Consider the following 19,096-nt stretch of genomic DNA (forward strand, 5'->3'; position numbering starts at 1 on the left):
ACACCTATTTAGGAAGATCCTTTCTATATTTTATAACAACGCACGGTAAGGAAAAGGAGACACTATAGGTGCTTAAAGATTTCATCTAGTAGATTCGTCTAAGGTATAACCTTAAAGTTAACACTATAAGATTAGACAACGAGCTAGGGAGAAGGAAAACCCTTAAATAGCTACAGACTTAAGGGATTATATTTAAGCCTTCAGCGCCATATATATAAGCTTAAAACGGTACTACTAAATACTTAGGGGGTATAATTATTAAGAGAGCATAAGTAATAAGAATTGCTACTAATCTACCACACAACCTATAGAACGAGATAGTTAACTATATAGTTTACCTTTAAGATTAAACGCCACGGGAAAGTAATGGTTAGATATTACTATATAAGAGGTTCTATACCTTCCTAGCCAATAAGAGATTAAAAAAGCCGCAACTAACGCACCTAAAAGCCTACGGCTGTAGGGCGTATATAATAACGTCGGACGCCTAGCTAAGGAAGAAAAGGCTAAGTAAGCTAGATCCGCGAGCCTATATTAGCTATCTTATCGGCTATAACTCTATAAATATCTATAGGATATAGATCCTATATAAGGGTATTATTATCTCTATAAGGGATATTATCTTTAATAAAAAGATATTCTTTAACGGTAAGCGAACAGACATCTTAGAGGACCTATACGCTAAATTAGATACACTAATTAAAAAGATTTAACTACCTAATACCTAAACTAAGAATGAGGTCCTTCTAAAAGATAATAAAGAAGTATTTAAACCGTTAATTTAAGAGGAAGACAACAACATTAATAAGCCAGTTTAAGCCTTTAATAAGTTAGCAGATCTCGAGCTTACAAGAGCTCTTAAAGATGCGTACTATACACCACCTCCAATAAAAGAAGACGAAGAATCTCTATATGCCTTTTACGTTAAGTATTCTATAAAGTCAGATATATAAGGTACTAATTAAGACATTGCTTATTAAATAGGAGATATATTTAACACTTAGGGGGTATCTAATAACTTAATTAAAGACTCGTTTAAGGAAGCTAGTAATAATAGGTTTAAAGACTTTATAACTAAAAGGATTACATTAGCCTATTACAGCGCCTTCTTAGTAAGAAGGAAGTTTAACCTTAATAGTTAACTTAATAATAGTAAGCTAAAATCAGGCAGAATACGCGGTATTAGATTATATAGGAAGAACTTACCTTCGCCACCTAAGTTAATCTAGGACCTTAATACGCATCCTTTTTAAGATTAGTTCTAAGAGGCTCAACAAGCCTATCTATAATCTCATTATTAAATAAGGTCGTTTTAAGAAATAGATAAGAAGCACGTAAAGAAACAGCAGGTCCTTAGCTTAATATAGGTATTCGTCTATAAGACGGACAAGTATAGATTTCTCCAGAAATGTAAGGCACGCTTAGTAGTCTACGGAAATTAATAGGCCCTAGGAGACCTACCTATAAGAGCTACTATATTAGCTAGTATAACCTTCCAAACCCTTATAGCGATCACTACAAAATTTAACCTAGAGACGATATAGATAGATATAGTCAATATATTTGTCTATTATAATCTTAACAAGGTCGTCTATATAAAGCTACCGCTAGGGTTTAATAAAGAAAAAATAGACAAAGTACTACGCTTAAAAAAAGCCCTATACGGACTATAATAATCACCACTATTATAGCAGAAGAATCTCATAAGCTTATTAAACGAATTAGGTTTTAAAGAAGTACCCTAGGAGCCGTGTGTTATGCTAAAAGGTAAAATAGTTATCTTCTTCTATATTGACAATATTGTCTTCTACTACTAAAAGATAGATAAAAAAAGCTTAAAAAGCAATTAAAGAGCTAAGCAAGGAATACCAGATAAGTACCCTTAACGAGCTAAAATAGTTCCTAAAAATTTACGTGTTACGTAATCATAGCTAAAGGCTCCTATAGCTATCCCAGGAAGCCTATATTAAGAAGATAGCTAACTAGTATAAGATAGATCTTAGAGGGCGTCTTCTAGACACTCCTATGGCAGAATCAGAACTCCTCCCTACTAATTACCGTATAATCCGTTTAATACGTCCGTCCCCTAATACAGACCTATTAGTCCGTCCTATATCCCTACTAGCTTCTATAATGTTATATTAGAGAAAACTAGGTTTAGTACTCTATATAGCCACTATAACGCGTCCAGATATTGCCTTTACAGTATTACAGCTAGTAAGGTTTAATTAGGACCCAAGCTAAAAACACTATTAAGCGGCAGACAGAGTTATTTAGTACCTATATAGCATAAGGAGTAGAGCAATCTACTATAGAGGAGATAAGGAAGGAATAAACGGTAGAGGGAGAGATAAAGGAATACGCGACTAAGGACGAGACGACGGAGACAGTAGAAGTAAAGCGCAATTATTTATCTATACTAGCGACGCATTATTTGCGGACAACTCCGTTAATAGAAAAAGCTCACAAGGATATATTATAAAGCTATTTAGGGGGCCGATTGCCTAGAGAGTAAACAAGTAAGGTACTGTTACGACGTTAAGCACAGAAGCCAAGTTATTAGCCCTATTACAGACAGCAAAGGAAGCTATCTTTATTAGTAGGCTATTTAAAGTAATAACGTTACACCTAAATAAGCCCTTAATTATCAACTATAACAATATTTAGACACTCTAACTAATTATAAAAGACACGGTAAAGCTAATCACGAAGCTCCGACACGTTAACATCTATTAACACTAGTTGCGTTAAGAATACGTAATAAGACGAGTGCTATTACAATAGAAAGCGATGAAGGAGATAATCGCTAATGGACTTATAAAGGCCCTACCTAAGCAGAGGTTCAAGAGCTTTGTTAATATAATCGGAATAGTAGATATTAAGGAGCGGCTAAATAAGGAGAAGCAACTAGAGGACCTAAGGGAGAAGGTTAGGGCGAGAAGGAAGGATTTAGATAAGATTACGGTTCAATTAACGCATAAACGGACACGAGAAGGTAGCTAGCTTTGTCCTCAACCAGGTCGAAGCTAAGGGGGTATATCAGATAATCTATATTCTCGGTGGCGTAGGACGTGCACGGGCCACGTGCACGGGTCACGTGTATTGTAAATATCTTCGTCTAAGCCTAGGGGCCCTAGGTCAAGCATCCATCAAGACGATCAAGATCATCAATCAATCAACCCATTTCATCAATGAATAGCTCTATATGAGTTATCTGACAGGTACTATAGTTTTGTCGGAGATTAACCCCATTTTACCTAGTAAACAGGCGGGTTTCTCCGAATAGTCGGCAGCGCTTTCAACCGGATGCGACGAGCCGGTGTAGAGTCTAGCTTTAAGCTAAAATTATTATAGATTAGTAGACTCTTAGTTAAATACAGCACGCGCCAAACCGAGTCAGAGGCCCTGCCAAAGGCTCTATACGGAGCTCTGCTAAGGCTCCGCATAAAGCTCTACCAAAGCTCTACACGGAGCTCTATCGAAGCTCTATATAGTCTATCAAGGCTCCGCCAAAGCTCTATATCTACTATAATATCTACTATAATACCTCTCTCTCCCTCTTTTTCACGTGACTGGGTCTTCGGGTATTACCCAGTAGGGTTAATTATTTATAGGTAATTCTTTTAGGACATTTGGGTATTCAAGGGTGTTGTCAGGTGGCGGGCCCGTGCGTCGGGGACCCGGCCGTTACCTCGCTTATATATTGTTCTACGCGCGTACCTGGCAAGTGTGCCAGATACTCGTTTACCTTTTTGGGTTTGTCTGGTAGCCGAGTGGCGTAGAGCATGTCACCTCACAGGTGTATACTTTTTCATACACCCACTCCGTGACTGGGTAGGGAGTAAGGTAGTATTATCCACGCCTACCCAACCCATTGTGAGCCCTAAGCAGGTGCTATTACAATTAAGTTAGTTATATTCCTGATAATACAACATAATCATAACTAATTACTTATTGCTATCACTGCGTACTAGGATCATCGCTTCTTGACATTGCAGACTTGCTAATAAGCAAGCCAGGACGTGCGCAGAGCGTACAAAGCTCAAAATGAGGACGGTGCTTGCTAACACATACCCTAATCATGACCTTGCACATGAGCTTGTACCAGAAATTGGTTCTTGCACGGCCCACGCACGTCCTACAAGCCTACTTAGCCTGCCTATTAGCAAGTCTGTGACTTCTTGTCGGATCCTTTCTGACTAACATGTCCTGCAATATCCTAGCCGCAAGTCCCGGTTGACCATGCACGGCTATGTTAACTTACATTTGCCTAATAGAGATTTAGTTCTGCTAAGAAAAGGAACGCTTACCGCACAGTCGACCGACAGCTCTATCAATTGAACGTGAATAGAAACTGCAGGTAAGACGCGCAGAAAAAAGCTTGGAGGGTGTGAGAGCTACTCCGGGCCTTGTAGCTTGAATTAATATTACAAAGCCATCGATTAGAGCTGGATGTAAGCATAGTCCAAATAATAAAAAAATATTTAAACTTACGCATAGTCTGGATACATAGCATCAATTCATTCCATCTGAATATATTCTCCTACATTTACTTTGCATCATACGTCTTGAGGCTAGGATTGGCTATATCAGTACTTGTAAAGATGGGCCCCTCTCCTTTTCGAGCCTTGATTATGGATCTCGGCGACGTCTTCTTCAGTTACTCAACTCCTACAAACTCTTCAATAAAGCCTTCACAACTAAAAGCCGTCTTCAGCTCGCCGACTTGGCATGAGTATGAATGTGGGCGCATATCGAGACAAGAGTGCTACGACATGATCGGCAACGAGTTTCAATTTAAACCTGAGGAACTCCAGCACACAATAGGTTTAGCTACGTCTACATTACGGTATGATGAAGATCTTGTTGCACTGATCAAAGAACTCAAAGCAACAGCCGATGGCGAGCTGCGCGTCTTCGCTATGTCCAGTGCTTTAATCTATATTCAATATTGATTAAAGTTATTGAATATTGAATATTGATCATTCAATATTCAATATCAATACAAAAAGTGTCAATATTCAATATATTGAATATTGAAAAAATATATACATATACTAAGAATATTTAATTTTATAGCTAAATAGGCCTATATTATGCCCATATATACACTAGGCTATGTGCATAGGTGAATAAATGGGTATGTAGGTAGGAGTAATAGAGAAATAGAGTGTATCCTAAAGGGGGGGCAAGGGGAGGAGGGGGAGGGGGAAGGTCTTCGACGTGATTATATCATCAGGTGCACGGTCCTTACTTTATATTTGTATGGAGGCTTGGCAAAAATTTCAATATTCAATATAATATCAATATTAAATGCATGTTCAATATCAATATCAATACGACCCCATATTGATATTGAATATTGATTAAAGCACTGGCTATGTCTAATATTTCAATTCCGGATTTTGAGCTCCTGCATAAGGACCTTTCGGAATGGGATATATTCGAGAGCGTCTTCACTTCTGGGCGGGCTGGGGTCAGGAAACCCAATTTTGCTTTCTATCAGCATTTGTTGGAAAAGACAAAGGTTGACCCTCAGTCTACAATTTTTGTGGATGATCGAATCGAGAATGTTATTGCTGCTGAGTGTTTAGGCATGCAAGGCATTGTCTTTAATACGAGCGAGAACGTCAGAACTCTTCTCAAAAACAAATTCAGTGATCCAGTTAGACGTGGGGAAGAGTACCTTAACAGAAATGCTGGAAAGATGTTTTCTGTGACAGAAACTGGAGTCACTATCCGCGATAATTTCGCGCAGCTGCTCATTCTTCATGCTTCGGGCAACAGGTAAGAGTTTTCCAACTAGCCTTATCTATGTCCATGGTCCATTTGGTGATACTGAATATTGTTTAGAAATCTAGTAACGTTAGCAAGTAATCGCCCCACATGGGGTATGTTCATTGACGAACCCGTTCTAACGGATTCGAATTTCCCGGACGATCTCGATGCCACTACTCTTGCATTTCTAGGGCTGGAAATGACGAAGGAAGTAACGAAGTCTGTAATGGATGATATGCTAAAGTATGTCAATAGTGATGGCTTACTCCTTGTAAGTTTTCTGAAACAGGATCGAACTCTTCGCTTTTGATATTTAAATATCCGTCCAGACTTACTTTGACCACAATCGACCCCGATTGGACCCATTTATCAATGCGAACGTTCTTCGCCTCTTCTACCGCAAGGGACGCGGAAAAGAGCTTTCCAAGCCTCTTGCATGGATGCGCCAGATTCTGCTCATGCGTGCTTACATGCATGGAACTCGATACTACCTCTGCCCAGACTGGATTTTCTACTACCTTGGTCATCTTTGTGCAGAAAACAGCGACTCGGAGATAATAGAGCTCCGAAAGCTTGTAGAGGACCGTCTAGCTGAGCGGTTTGGCTGCGATAATGACATGATGGGAATTGTTCTGCGATTACTCGCCGCGCAGGCGCTCGGTATGACGGATGATAGGGATCTGCAGTGTCTACTCTCCCTTCAACTTGATGATGGAGGGTGGGAGACAGCATGGGTGTGTCTTTATGGAAAGACTAAAATGAAGATTGGAAATCGTGGCGTTCCCACAGCAATGGCTGTCAAGGCCTTACGTGCTGCTTGGAGGTATTAAGCAGGCATTCCTTAAGAATTTGTAGGTTGGAATTGATTCGGAGTGATTCGGTTATGCCAAGTCTTTGATGTTATCATGAAAGAGAGATTTGGGCTCACCCTGTAGTAATGTGACCCTATGTCTATTCAGAAAAACATAATGTTATCACTCATAGTATCGATTCTAAGTGTGCCAAAATTGGAGTATCCTTGTGTTAATCACCAGTGCGAATTCGAAGAGCAGCGCTTGTCCGGTGGGTTAGTATAAAGTGAGCTTGGTCATGAATATTTGATCCTTCAGAAGAGAAGGATGCACTTCGTAAAACCAACAGGAGCAAGTGGGCTTTCGAGGTGGAGCCGCAAACATTTTGGAGGTGCATGTAAGGTTTACCCGATCCGGGAAACTATACTGCATTAAACTTGGCATCGTGGCGCGCCATAGCCCAAATGATTGTGGCGGACCCTGACGCACCTCGCTATCTTGCAGCTTGTGCCGCATCACAAGCGTCATCAACACCAACGTCTTCATATCACCCCAGCCTTAATCTTCTGACACTTCTCTACTATACTTTATATTTCTCTTTATCCTCTTCTCTGGTACATACTCTTCGTCGAGATACTCCTTAATATAATTGTGCTATTTAAATTACGTTGTTGTACTGTCGTGTGCTTTATCACATCTTACAACCCTCAACGCTATGTTTTAGGAAGTCCCCAATTCCACAGGCAGATACCACCATGCATCAACAGCAAGCGGATGAACAGGGGGCTTCTGAAGACCTGAATCGCGCCGAGTCTACCCTTAGTCTTGACCAACCGCCCCATCCGCCTACGTGGAGCTTCGACGCAGGTCCAACACCCGCAGATGATGCTGCAGGTCCCAGTAACGCCTCGAGGACCTCCCTCTTCTCGTCCAATCCTCCATCGATATTCTCCTCCGCTCCCTCCACATCACCCAGCCTCACGACAGACTCGGTAAGGCCGTCTGTCACTTCCACGTCACCTCCAAATTCGCTGCGTCCGCTCGCCGCCCTTTCGGGTTCCTCTACTGCAACTGTGAGGCGGACAGCTAGATTCGAAGATGAAGCCTCTTTAGCCACACGAAATAACAATAGAATGGAAAAGGCGGAGAAGGATGCTGACGACCCCACCACACCTGTTGAAAGTCGGAGATCGATTGAGAGACGTGAATATACTACCTTGACTACATTGAGTAGACTTTTTGCAGCACAAAGCTCTCCTGTTTCTTCCCGAGCACCGTCGTACCATCAAAGTGCTGGACCTGCATATATGCGGTGTATGTCATCTGATTCTCTCTAATTCCATATTATTGACTTCTATAGCATTCACATCTGAGGCGGCGTCGCTACCGGATCATTTGTATACAAGAGGTCTCCTCGAAGGGCGTCATTCGGATATTACGGTAGGCGCCTTCGGGCAGAAATATGCACTACACCGTCTGATCCTCGATCGAGCACCTTTCTTCACGACTGCACTTTCTGAACCTTGGATCGAAAGCCAAGCTAAAGAGATTACCCTTCATCCGGAAGAAATTGACTCAAGTATCACACAAAATGCTTTTGAGCTTGCCCTGAAGCGTCTTTATGGTTGCGATGTTTCCCAAGAAGAGGATGCTGAAGCTATTGGACTCTTCGCAACTGGATGCTGGCTCGAGATGCAAGACTTGGTTGATTCAAGTATCGATGCCATACTTCGCCAAATGAGTCCAGAGACTTTATCGCCTTTAATCAGACTAGTCACAGCGAATTACTACGGTCGGTCTGGTGAGAGAATTTTGGCATCCGCCAAGTCAATGCTTTGCAGAGATGGTTGGGAGATGCCTCTTAAATATTGGGATGCCATTCCTGGGGATATCATTCGTGAGATTGTTGGTGGAGATGGTTTCTTCATTGATGGAGAATGGGATCGCTGGGTTCTGGCAAAACGCCTTTTAGATCGACGGCTCAAACAGAAAGCTATTGAGGCTGGGTTGATTGAGAGAGGGAAGAAGACAGTCGTTAAAGCACCAGATATGCTTTGCCTTATGGCGGTCCGATTTGATGCCGTCTATCGCCAAAACTCCATGACGGCGAGTCGTCTTACGCCGGACTCTCATCATAGATGGCTTGCGCTATACACGAACCCTGACGTTGAACCACTACTAGTCCTTCTAGATGAAGGAATTCACTACATCCACCTCGATTTTGAGCAGTTACAATTCATTCGAAAAGCATGTGATATTCTAGGACTCCCGGTTATGCCCGAAAAGGTTATCTCAAATGCCCTCTGGCAGCAGATGGAGTTACGACAAAAAGTAGTGAACGCGGGTGATTTGGATATGGAACTTGGACTAAGCAAGCCAGCGGAAGAGCCTTCAGCAAACCAACAAACGACACTGACCAAGGTGTCGTCTAATGACAGTGCATCATCATCATCATCGAAGGGTAAACGAAAACTTGGAACCCGGACACCTGAAGAGGATGATGGCGAGATGGAATCCGGGAGCTGGGACGCCAACGGGAAACCGCGCAAGTTCTGGATTCCAAGCACTGACTGCAATATTGTCATGGGTGGTAACGCAGAGCCCGTTGTCACTACTTCGAACTCCTTTCAGCGTCACGCATCCCGGCTTTCTGCTACTTTGCAGCCCGAAGATGCGCAGTGGGCAACAGACTTTGCCTCCTCTCCTTCGACTTCCACTAATCCGAACACGCGTACTGACTATCCTGCGCGCCCTGGATCCGCAAGTGGTAGCAATGCTGGCCAGCCTAAACCTATTGCCTATACTCACTATCCGCCTTTCCGATTTTCAGCCGAGTTTCCTAACCCACGCCTCCTAAAAGAGAAGAAACGAGTGTACTCACGTACGGTGTTCTATGCGGGCTCCCTCTGGAACATCTATATCCAAAAAGTCCGCTCGGCTAAGAATGTGCAGCTGGGCGTGTACCTGCACCGGGCCAAGGAGCGTGAGGCAGAGGAAGCACTGGTGAGCGGCGGAACGGGGCTTGCGCAAAACAGCATTGGTACCGTTGATGAACGAATCGGACTGCTCGAGCGAGAAATGCTTCTACGCAGCGAACGGCGCGACCGGCGTCGTGGGCGTGGTGGAGGGCGGCCGGACCAGAACGAGCAACCGGCCGAGGAAGATACAAGCGGCAGCGGGGGCGATCCAGACGCAACTCTTGTGTCAACAGGCTCTAGGAACCCTCTTTTCAGCAGTACAAGCGCGCTGGCGCGAAGGAGGCACCATTTACCTCTACACAATCATCAGTCCAGTGGCCCGTTCGCGCGTCCTACCTCATCTTCTTGTCCTGCGCCTGGCAACAGCTCGAACTCCAACCTCCTCAATTTCCCTGCTCTCTCACCATCTCCTTTGGACGGTGATACCGTTTATTCAGCTTACGCCTACGCTCCATCCTCACCTTATGCTACGTCTGACGACTCTGAGAATGAAGACCCGGATACCGCATACCCAAATCCGACGCTCTCCCTGCTTGTTCCGCGTAAATCTCGCGCCGCAACACCCACTCTTCCACCTTACGTCGATGCTCGTCCGACGATAAAGACGTATTTCAAGATATACAGCCCGAGTAAAGGTGGTAGACTGTTATCTGTTTATGAAAGCGCACCAGATCGATTCAATTTCAGCCAGAGTTGGGGATGGAAGAGCAGCACATTGATGCTTGACGAGGTCGCATTGAATGGGCGTGAGGAAGGGAGCCAGGGCAGCGAGCAAGGCCAAACAGATGGTACGAGAGGCGGACTGAGGAGAGCTTCGGATGGGAAATTGAGGTTTATGGTCGTTATCGGGAATCTGTGATGAAAGTTGATGTTAATAGACTGCTAGTGTAGATTTCGAGGGATTACTTGAGTGGCAGACGCTCTGTTCTGTTTGGTGTTCGGGCTGAGCGTTCTGATCTTTGGGGTTTTTCTTTGTGTACTAGCATAACCGGCGTGATCGAAGATTGATGCTTTGATAAGTTCACGACGGCTAGATATGACTAACCACGAATGGGATGATGGCGTTTGGGTCTTCATAGTTTGTAAATAGTTAGGGTGAATGGGATAAGAATGACTGTGGACCTTTTATATGCTGCTGATGGCTTTGGACAAGGCAATACACGAGACTGAATGAAATCAATGACTCTATTTTTGCGCCAAAAACCCATCCCTAGATCGTACATCCCTTCTCTCTTTACAGCAATGATACAAATCACGCATGGCGCGATTATTGTTATTTCCCTCTATGGGAAGTACTCAGATGTCAGCGCATACAACAGCCGCTAAAAATATACAACAGAGGATAAAGTAGAGGAGAGTGTTAAAAGACGCCGGTTCAGCCAGCTTCAAGCCAACCGGCTATGCATCAGAAGATCATCCGAAAAATTCCACTCCGAATCCGTACACATGACGTGCTGCACCGTCTCGCGTGATGCTTCAAATTATATCCAATTATGCCCAGCGTGCGATGTCTATGCTACCATTCCCCGCCCTTCTATCATTGACTGTTCTTGTGGTGGAGGTGGGGGCTCTAATCGCGTGTTCTCGGCCATCATGCGCTGGAAGCCGATGCCAACGCCTTCAATGACGGCGAGCAGGATCGCACAGCCGATGGCGCCGTTGCGCACGGCTTTAGCGCCGCCGCGGACGGCGAGTGAACCACCGGTAAAGAAACCGGCTATGATTGCGTTCCAGGGATCTTCCTTCTTACTGTTGGTTGGCTGGGTTAGTGAGGATTACAAAGGTGTGTTGGAGGGAGTTGCGGCGGGCACTCTACCGAATTCCCTTGACGGCGCAGTCGAATGTCGAGAAGAGACCACCCCACACACCGAAGTTTCCTCCTAATATGGGTGCGCGGGCTTTAATGGCAGTTATTGCTAGATTAGAATGTCAGGATCTTAGTTGTGAGGAGAGAAGGGAGCAGGTATTACCGCCGATGCGCCGTTCGCCATAGGGACTATTTCGAAACTGTAGATAGTGAGTTTGTTGTGCTAGAGATTTGTCTAGAGAGGAGAGCTTACACCTTTCACGCCATGCCACACTAGATGGGTCTTAGTTATATGCTGGATATGAGATTGCGGAGTGAGTACGAACCTGCGCCACCGATTGCCTACGCGAAGATATTAGCAGGGTACAAAAAGATGTTTTAAGAAGCAATTGAGGCAGGCATACTCCCATGCAGAATGCTCCTCCAAAATCACTTAGTGCCACCCAAGGGCACGGGTCTCTTGAGTGGTCCATCTTTTATGTATTCGCGAAAGGCTCCAGGAGGATGGCGGAGGAACGTAGGAGGCGCTCGACCTTTGTGGGTCCCGGAGGAGGCGATATGCACAGAGGGGGGGGGCGTGATGGAAGATGGGAGTATATAGGTAGTATAGATGGCGCGGGGTTAGCGGTGGAGTTGAGATAGTGTCTGCGTGGTGATATTCAACTTTTGCTCCAGGCGCTGGTTTCGGCGAAGCTTCACGTGATGCCCAGTTTTCCTCTACCCCTCATATCTGGACATCAGACTACATGTCCATTCACATCAATACTTTAGTATCCTGCTCACCTTGAAGAGCACTATCTTTCTGGAGTATCAGTACAAGGATGTCTCCACATATAGGACCTATTCCGTCTCCGAACTTAGTTCAAGGAGAGAAACGGCTATGCGAAATGCAGTCTCTGACACTTCTCGCTCACCCAATTCTACTAGTCGTCATGTCTTTACGCTTATAGAATTTAGGACATGGCCCGAACGGACGCCCTAGAGCTTTTGCACCGAAGGAGTGTAGGAAAGGAACCGCCTTAATTCTTGGTTATTTGGCACCCTTCCACTACGTATTAGGTAGAAACCCAGCTGGTCTACTTACAGCCTCACATAATCGCTCATATTCTTCACTCGATTTCCTTTTCCTCTACGGCAACTATATTACAAATCATGTCAGTTGCCAAACTGCAAAAATCAAAAGTTTCCATTATGCCCCTCCGAAAGGTGAAGTTTAGGCCTTCAGGATTCTACAGATGTGAATGAGTCTTCGTCCAATTTGCCGAAAAGCCGTCTGATATTCTTTTGTCTTCTTTGGAGCTTGTCTTGTTGTGGCGTACGGCCATTGTTTCAGCTAAGGCAAGTGCCAACCCTTTTGCCGTGCGTAGGTATCTACGTCTTTCGAATTTAGGTGAAAGTTCTCTGCCACGCCGCCTAATGAGTATAAAGAGGGTGATCTGTCAAATTCACATGTGTTGTATTCACGTCAATCCACACCCGTGCAATTAAGACCTACTCGCTTATCGTGTCTTTATTCACCTTGTGCCCTCGTTTCTTTTTCAACTGACTCCAGATAATTTTCTACTCCAACCATCCTTCTTCAACACCTGCAGGCTCTTTCCCATAGCCAGTTCAAGAACATCTGCAATCGCCCTTTCAATCTTGTGTTCTCCTGCTGTTGATCAAACTGTAACTTGTGAGTTATGCCTCTTAGCAAACACTACAGTTAATAACTCCTCCTGCTTGAATTCACCTTTGAAGCTGACAGGTTTCTTTTAGTTCACCTCATCCATATCGATTTCTTCCAAAATGGTCGGACAACTCCGATCTGGAGGAGGCAATCGACATGAACCTGGTGTTGCCATCTCACCGACTTCCAGCCAATACACCACCGATAGCACTACTCACCAACAAGGTTTCGGTGACACGACTATGGATGAGACAATCAACGCGCATACCCAAACCAGCCTTCAGCCTGCTGAAGCGCAGCACATAGAGCATCCCAAAAATGGAAACAGCGAGGGTTCAGGCGGTAAGACAGGCTTTTGAGTGCAACCACGACTTTGAAATACTAACATCGCTTAGACGTACCTCATGCTCCAGTCGCTAGTGGCATTGAGATTGTTGGGAGAGGCATCAAAGAACTGGTCCTTGCGATCAACAAGATGGAAGGACTTGGCCTTGCGAAGTCTGAAATCCCACTGCCGAGAATAATTGTAGTGGGTGATCAATCAGCGGGCAAGAGCTCACTGATTGAAGCAATCTCTGAGATCAAAGTACCCAGGAGCTCGGGAACATGCACTAGATGCCCTTTGAATATCACGACAACGGCAAACGATGAGCCAGGTGCTTCTTGGGGATGTAGGGTCTACTTGAATAGACGTTACGACCTGTTCACACCAGCCCCTCCATCGCTTGGAGGAAATCCTGGAACGTTTTATCCATGGACTGAAAAAGATACTCCAGTTGACACTCCATTTGCGGTCATCGAGAACAAAGATGCTCTGCAAGACATCATACATAGAGCACAGCTGGCCATATTAAATCCAAGCCATCCTTATATGCGGTACGTCTCCGGCCCGGTCCCCGCAATTGGTGATGATTGCCACTTACAACAAGAGTTCTCACCCAATGTGGTATGCTTGGACATCTCCGGACCAGGCTTGCCAAACTTGTCATTTTATGATTTACCAGGGGTCATTAATCAGACTGAAGATGGAACCAAGCCATATCTGGTCAAGCTAGTGAAGAACCTCGTCAAGGATTACATCAAGTCAGAAAATGCGCTTGTTCTACTGGCTTGTTCCATGGAAGGGGATTGTGCTAATTCTAGCGCTTCTAGAATTTTGCGCAACCTGAAGGCTGAGCATCGTTGCATTGGTGAGCCACCCTATTCACTATATGGGGTTCCTTTAGCCCGATCAATGGTTTCATTTATGTGCTAATGTGGATATAGGCGTCCTTACTAAACCTGATCGTCTCCCCAAAGGTGACCCTGTTGACGTTTGGCACGCAATTCTAAATGGCCAGAAGTTTCAGCTGGGTCATTCCTATTTCGTCACCAAACAGCCCTCTCAGGTTGAAATTGACGGAGGGCTCGACCATGGCCGCGCTCGCGAGCTTGAGCGTCAATTCTTTGAGACGCAAGAGCCATGGGCAACCCAATTCGCGCAGTTTAAAAATCGATATGGAACTGTTCAGCTCCAAACTATCCTATCACAGAAGCTAACAGCGCAGATTCTGGCGAGTTTACCAACTATCAAAGACCGCATCCGCTCACAGCTTGATCAGCTGGATGCAGAACTGCGTGATCTTCCCGAACCCCCAACGCACAATGCTGTTCATATCGTCATACAGTTGTTGCAGAGTTTCACAAGCCGTGTTCAGAAAGCAATTGAAGGGGAACAGACGTACAAAGAGTGGCGATTGGCATGGAAAGAGCACCGACAAAATTTCTACCAGGAATTGGGCGCACAGAAGCCAGCGCTTTTCCTCAGAGGTGGCCTTGACGAAGGACTGTATCGTAGAGCAAATAATCCTCACAGCATCGACGAAAATCTGATCGAAAATGACATAGGTACCATCACAATCGATTCTGATGTAGAGAACGAAATACGTCATCCGGCGCCAGCTTCGTCAAATAGTAGCCCAACCAAAAAGCGCAAATTGGAAGCACCAACAACACCTGGGCAAAGTAGATCGCAACTCTCTAATCAGGACCTCGTTAAGAGGAGTAACTTAGCAAAGACGTTCAAATTAGATGAACTTCGCAAAGTTCTTGATGATATATCCGACTCTGATCTTCCGGGTGAAATGGACTCAAGAGCTCTGGATCACCTAATTCTGAGTTGTTTGGAGCATTGGGATCAACCCATGACCAAATTCTTTCAAGTTATTGACTATTCGCTCAAGAACCAATTGCGCTTACTTTTCGATGGCGTATTCAAGGCTTGGGACACTACGGAGCTTTACCAGAAAGCCTGGGAAATCGTAGAAAAGTATATCAGCTTTCACCTCGGCGAGCAGCGCGATGTCGCTGCCACACAGTTTCTTAGCTCCGAACAAGAGAAGCCATTCACAGGAGACAATGTTTTATGGGAATCTAACAAGGCAACAGCCCTCGAATCATTTCAGAAAGCGCGGTTGGAAGCACGCATTAACGTGTATTTCAAAGAATTTGAACGCGCGACTGGAAAACAGCTTAGCTTAGTGGAGCGCCATCGGAAAATGCAGAATGACCAAAATCTCCGTGACAAACTCAACTCTGACTCGTACCACCGCGAAGTAGAGGTTATGGCTAAGATACGAGGGTACTATAACATCGCTTCGCTCCGCTTTTTTGATGTTATTTGTTTGAGCATGCAGGCAAAGTTATTCAGGCTTCTTCGTACCCAGCTACTGGGAGAGCTTATGACAGGCTTGGGAATGTGCGATGGAGATAGTGAGTGAAGCTGCTTAAGTTTTTGATAGCCTCACTAACGTATCAACAGGCCACAACAACTGTATCCAACTATTGGCCGAGGATTCTCAGCGTGAACGTCAGAGAATGGCACTTAAGAAGAAGCGCCAGGCTTTGGTAGAGGGCCAAGCATGCCTCGACGTGCTCGACCGCAAATACCAAGATGTGGCACCCCCACAGCCCAGTGTTTTTGCCAACTTTTCTCCCACGCCGCCCCATGGTTTTGGCTCAGGTACTTCCAGAACTCGCAGTTCGGTGTATGGCTCGTCGGTTGTGATGGATGGTATGGACGTGTTGTAGATCGAAGCTTTGATTACAGCTTTTCGGCTACACATTCTGTCTCTGGATTTATTTCTGGAGGTTTGGCTTGTTTAGGAAAGTGTTTCATTGGAAATCGTGTAGTATGAAATGCTCTCATTGGGGCGGTAGTTATTGAGGGGTTGAATGAGCTATCCATCTGTACTATTCCGCACCCTTCCAGTGGCAAATTCAGGGTATTATTGTACTTAACGTTAGCATACCTAACTGCTGGCCTATCTAGGCTTTGGATTCTCTTTATAAGAAATTAATTGACATTGACTCAAAGAGCCTATAAAATGGCTCGACTCCACGGTAGTACAGCTCGAGGCCGAGTGAGCTTGAAGCAAGCATTCGAAAACAGCTGGCATTGATAAAGAAGACGTGCGTGCGCATTCCAGTTATAGGCCATTGATTTTGATTTCATATTAATTATATTGATTATACACTAATTTCCTAATTAGGATTAGATTGGTCTTGGCTTAAGAGAGGCTCTACGAGTTATACTTACTACTTAATTCCCTTATCTTCTGCTGCCTTATTTGCTTCCTTATTGCTTACCGTGTTCCTGCCCGCATCGCCACTCGTCGTTTTATTAATCGATTCCTTGAGGTTGATAGCTTTGATGGCTATATGTTGAAGCCGGCTTTTTAAATACTTAAAGTAGTGTCGGTTTCTTCTTCTCGTGGTAGCTTTTGGGTGGAGCCTTGTGCAGGTGTGCGTTATGAGGAAGACATGGCTGGTAGGTGGTGATTGAAAAGGAGCTTTCGATGAGATACGCGTTGACGTATATATAATAACTTTTCCTAAAAGCCCGCAAGGACGTTTCTCGTGGGTAAAACAATATGCTCGGCGCTTTTTGGTTAATGCCGACCATATACTCCGTAATACGAAAATTAATAAGGAACTTTCTCAACACCAGAGCTTTATCACTACATTCTATTCCTACCTGGTTTTACTACGGGTGATTATATTGATTATAAACATGTATAGTAATCATAACTTAAATAACTAATAGAATAGTTATATGCATCCCTGATGTCATGGTCTGAGTGAGAGCTAGGGAATTGTTAGTCCTGAACTGGCTAATGCTGGCTGATCTTGCTTCTACGGCTCAATGGCATTCCCTGTGGAAATGCGAGGGAGTGCATGTCCTGGCCTCTACCGAAGCTGACGTCTCCATTAAGCTCCGGCCTAATAATGGTGCTGATAAAGAACCCTGGAGATGTCCAAGCTCCCAAGTCTCTACATAAAACACCTCCCCCCGTTGACGTTGAAATTCTATTTGCTCGAGCTGCTTTCCAATCACTCTACATATACTCATAGTAGAGACGATTGTCATGACATCTATTCTCACGTATCAGCCCTTTAAGGGCATATACGCTCTTCTCGCCATCGGTTTCGAGCTTACCCGAATGCCAATTTGGGTTGTCAAGTATATCACAACTTACGGTCGACAACACCCAAAGTGGTCCTTCCGGCAGGCCATTGGCATTCGTTTTCTATACTCTTTCCTCCACCACTCCTCTATCGTTCAAGCATACGAACCTCTCCCGCTCACACCCGGAGCCGAAAAGGAACGCTTCATCACCATCCCTCCCGCTTCAGCGAAGCTCTACAAGGGACCCCTTGTCCACGATGATGTGAAGCCAGCAACAATTGGCGCAACATGGTACCCTGCGCCTCTTACCTCTACCTCAGACAAAAGTTCTTTGACCGTCATTCTTCACATGCATGGCGGGGCTTTTGTCGCTGGCGACGGTCGCACCGCTACGGCTGGCTACCTCGCCAACAAATTCCTCAAGCATGGCGGCATTACACACGTCCTGCTGCCCCAATACCGTCTCTCCATCCTCCCCGCCTCTAAGACCTCGAATCCCTTCCCTGCCGCCTTACAAGACACTCTAACAAGCTACCTATACCTCCTCAACGACCTCAAGATCCCCGCCTCGAACATCATCGTATCAGGCGACTCAGCAGGTGGCAATCTCACCCTCGCGCTCCTCCGCTACCTCTCGCAGTACGGCTCCGACCTCAACATACCCGCACCCGGCGGCGCGTGGCTCTGGTCTCCCTGGGTGCAACCGTCCGAGGGTCTCGACACGGACACCATCCTGCGCAACCCCAACTTCAACACCGACTACCTGCCGCCGAGCTTCATAACCTGGGGCGCTAAGGCGTACGCTGGGCTCGCGGGCCCGTCATCGCTCTCCAGCCCGTACATCTCGCACTTGGGACATCCATTTGCGACGCCGACGCCCGTATACCTGAATACTGGCGGCGCGGAAGTACTATGTGGCGATGATGTGCAGTGTGGGCAGGAGATGAAGGAGGTCGCTGGGAACAGGGTCGTGGTGGATGTGGAAGAGGCAGTGCCGCACGATATTGTGCTCACAGGACAGTTTAACGCGTTTCACGACGAGGCGGCTCATTGTGTTAAGAGGGCGGGAGAATGGTGGAAGGGAGTTAAGGCTGCGTAAACAAAAGCTGTTGAGATTGAGGTCAGCCGGAGGAGAATTTGGGAGGGCGACAAATTGATATGTTGGACGATACCGTGCCGCGTTAAGGCTTCTTGCTGTATGCATATGACCGTGGCCAGCGTCATTTGGTAGGAATATTCAAATTTGTTTCCTAAAGCTTTTCCGATTTTCTTCCGCTCTATAGCATGGAAAGAGTGTGGCACAGCTTAAGATAGCCGTCTGGTTGCCTAGCCTTTTAATATTGTGGCGCTGCGCCAGAGCTAGCGCAACTCCCCCATCCAGCTTAAGGTTAGGCTCGTTATGATATTAATAGTATATCCACGTCCGATCTTCGATCGCTAGCAACGCCGCGCTCTCAACACCCGTCGAGCTGGGAGCTCTGCTCGCACAGGATGGTAAGAATTGGCCGCGGGTTAATAGTTTTATTATATAAGTACCCCACTAAGCTTATACTGTCAGGTGACGAAGTCACCTCGCTTATATCCCTTGACACGGCAATTTTGGTCCTTGGGTTATCGATAAGAATC

At 45.3% G+C, this 19,096-nt stretch overlaps 5 protein-coding genes across 5 annotated transcripts; 4 read left to right on the forward strand and 1 right to left on the reverse strand.

Moving 5' to 3' along the window:
• Window positions 1–4,604: 4,604 nt before the first annotated feature.
• K441DRAFT_604424 (HAD-like protein) lies at window positions 4,605–6,608 on the forward strand (the record flags this gene model as incomplete). The annotated part of the gene is made up of 4 exons (XM_067645342.1): window positions 4,605–4,929; window positions 5,373–5,787; window positions 5,854–6,049; window positions 6,108–6,608. The coding sequence occupies 4 exons, from the start codon at window positions 4,605–4,607 to the stop codon at window positions 6,606–6,608; spliced, it is 1,437 nt and encodes a 478-aa protein (XP_067507947.1).
• A 476-nt stretch (window positions 6,609–7,084) lies between these two features.
• K441DRAFT_629539 (uncharacterized protein) lies at window positions 7,085–10,697 on the forward strand. Its single transcript, XM_067646235.1, has 2 exons — window positions 7,085–7,883; window positions 7,930–10,697. Exons 1-2 carry the CDS (start codon window positions 7,325–7,327, stop codon window positions 10,404–10,406), a joined length of 3,036 nt encoding a protein of 1,011 aa, XP_067507948.1. The 5' UTR covers window positions 7,085–7,324; the 3' UTR covers window positions 10,407–10,697.
• K441DRAFT_629542 (mitochondrial import inner membrane translocase subunit tim-17) lies at window positions 10,649–11,896 on the reverse strand. Its single transcript, XM_067646236.1, has 6 exons — window positions 11,759–11,896; window positions 11,681–11,696; window positions 11,608–11,627; window positions 11,518–11,554; window positions 11,364–11,463; window positions 10,649–11,296 (listed from the first exon to the last, which is right to left on the reverse strand). Exons 1-6 carry the CDS (start codon window positions 11,825–11,827, stop codon window positions 11,059–11,061), a joined length of 480 nt encoding a protein of 159 aa, XP_067507949.1. The 5' UTR covers window positions 11,828–11,896; the 3' UTR covers window positions 10,649–11,058.
• Window positions 11,897–13,206: 1,310 nt separating this feature from the next.
• Window positions 13,207–16,325, forward strand: K441DRAFT_629546 (interferon-induced GTP-binding protein Mx). Its single transcript, XM_067646237.1, has 4 exons — window positions 13,207–13,365; window positions 13,419–14,213; window positions 14,290–15,774; window positions 15,824–16,325. Exons 1-4 carry the CDS (start codon window positions 13,266–13,268, stop codon window positions 16,090–16,092), a joined length of 2,649 nt encoding a protein of 882 aa, XP_067507950.1. The 5' UTR covers window positions 13,207–13,265; the 3' UTR covers window positions 16,093–16,325.
• A 961-nt stretch (window positions 16,326–17,286) lies between these two features.
• On the forward strand, window positions 17,287–19,011 carry K441DRAFT_654632 (alpha/beta-hydrolase). The gene has a single exon (XM_067647709.1). It carries the CDS (start codon window positions 17,430–17,432, stop codon window positions 18,567–18,569), a length of 1,140 nt encoding a protein of 379 aa, XP_067507951.1. The 5' UTR covers window positions 17,287–17,429; the 3' UTR covers window positions 18,570–19,011.
• Window positions 19,012–19,096: the final 85 nt, after the last annotated feature.

This window comes from Cenococcum geophilum (genome assembly GCF_001692895.1).
Source record: "Cenococcum geophilum 1.58 unplaced genomic scaffold K441scaffold_7, whole genome shotgun sequence".
Classification (NCBI taxonomy): Eukaryota; Fungi; Ascomycota; class Dothideomycetes; order Gloniales; family Gloniaceae; genus Cenococcum; species Cenococcum geophilum.

Bases quoted from the DNA above. Each gene is read 5' to 3' on its own strand.
- K441DRAFT_629539 (XM_067646235.1), top strand. From the start codon at position 7,325: ATGCATCAACAGCAAGCGGATGAACAGGGGGCTTCTGAAGACCTGAAT. The intron at 7,884-7,929 runs GTATGTCATCTG...TGACTTCTATAG, and splicing joins TGGACCTGCATATATGCGGT to CATTCACATCTGAGGCGGCG.
- K441DRAFT_629542 (XM_067646236.1), bottom strand. From the start codon at position 11,827: ATGGACCACTCAAGAGACCCGTGCCCTTGGGTGGCACTAAGTGATTTT. The intron at 11,464-11,517 runs GTAATACCTGCT...ATTCTAATCTAG, and splicing joins TGGCGAACGGCGCATCGGCG to CAATAACTGCCATTAAAGCC. The intron at 11,297-11,363 runs GTAGAGTGCCCG...GCCAACCAACAG, and splicing joins TGCGCCGTCAAGGGAATTCG to TAAGAAGGAAGATCCCTGGA.
- K441DRAFT_629546 (XM_067646237.1), top strand. From the start codon at position 13,266: ATGGATGAGACAATCAACGCGCATACCCAAACCAGCCTTCAGCCTGCT. The intron at 14,214-14,289 runs GTGAGCCACCCT...ATGTGGATATAG, and splicing joins GGCTGAGCATCGTTGCATTG to GCGTCCTTACTAAACCTGAT. The intron at 15,775-15,823 runs GTGAGTGAAGCT...ACGTATCAACAG, and splicing joins GGGAATGTGCGATGGAGATA to GCCACAACAACTGTATCCAA.
- K441DRAFT_654632 (XM_067647709.1), top strand. From the start codon at position 17,430: ATGACATCTATTCTCACGTATCAGCCCTTTAAGGGCATATACGCTCTT.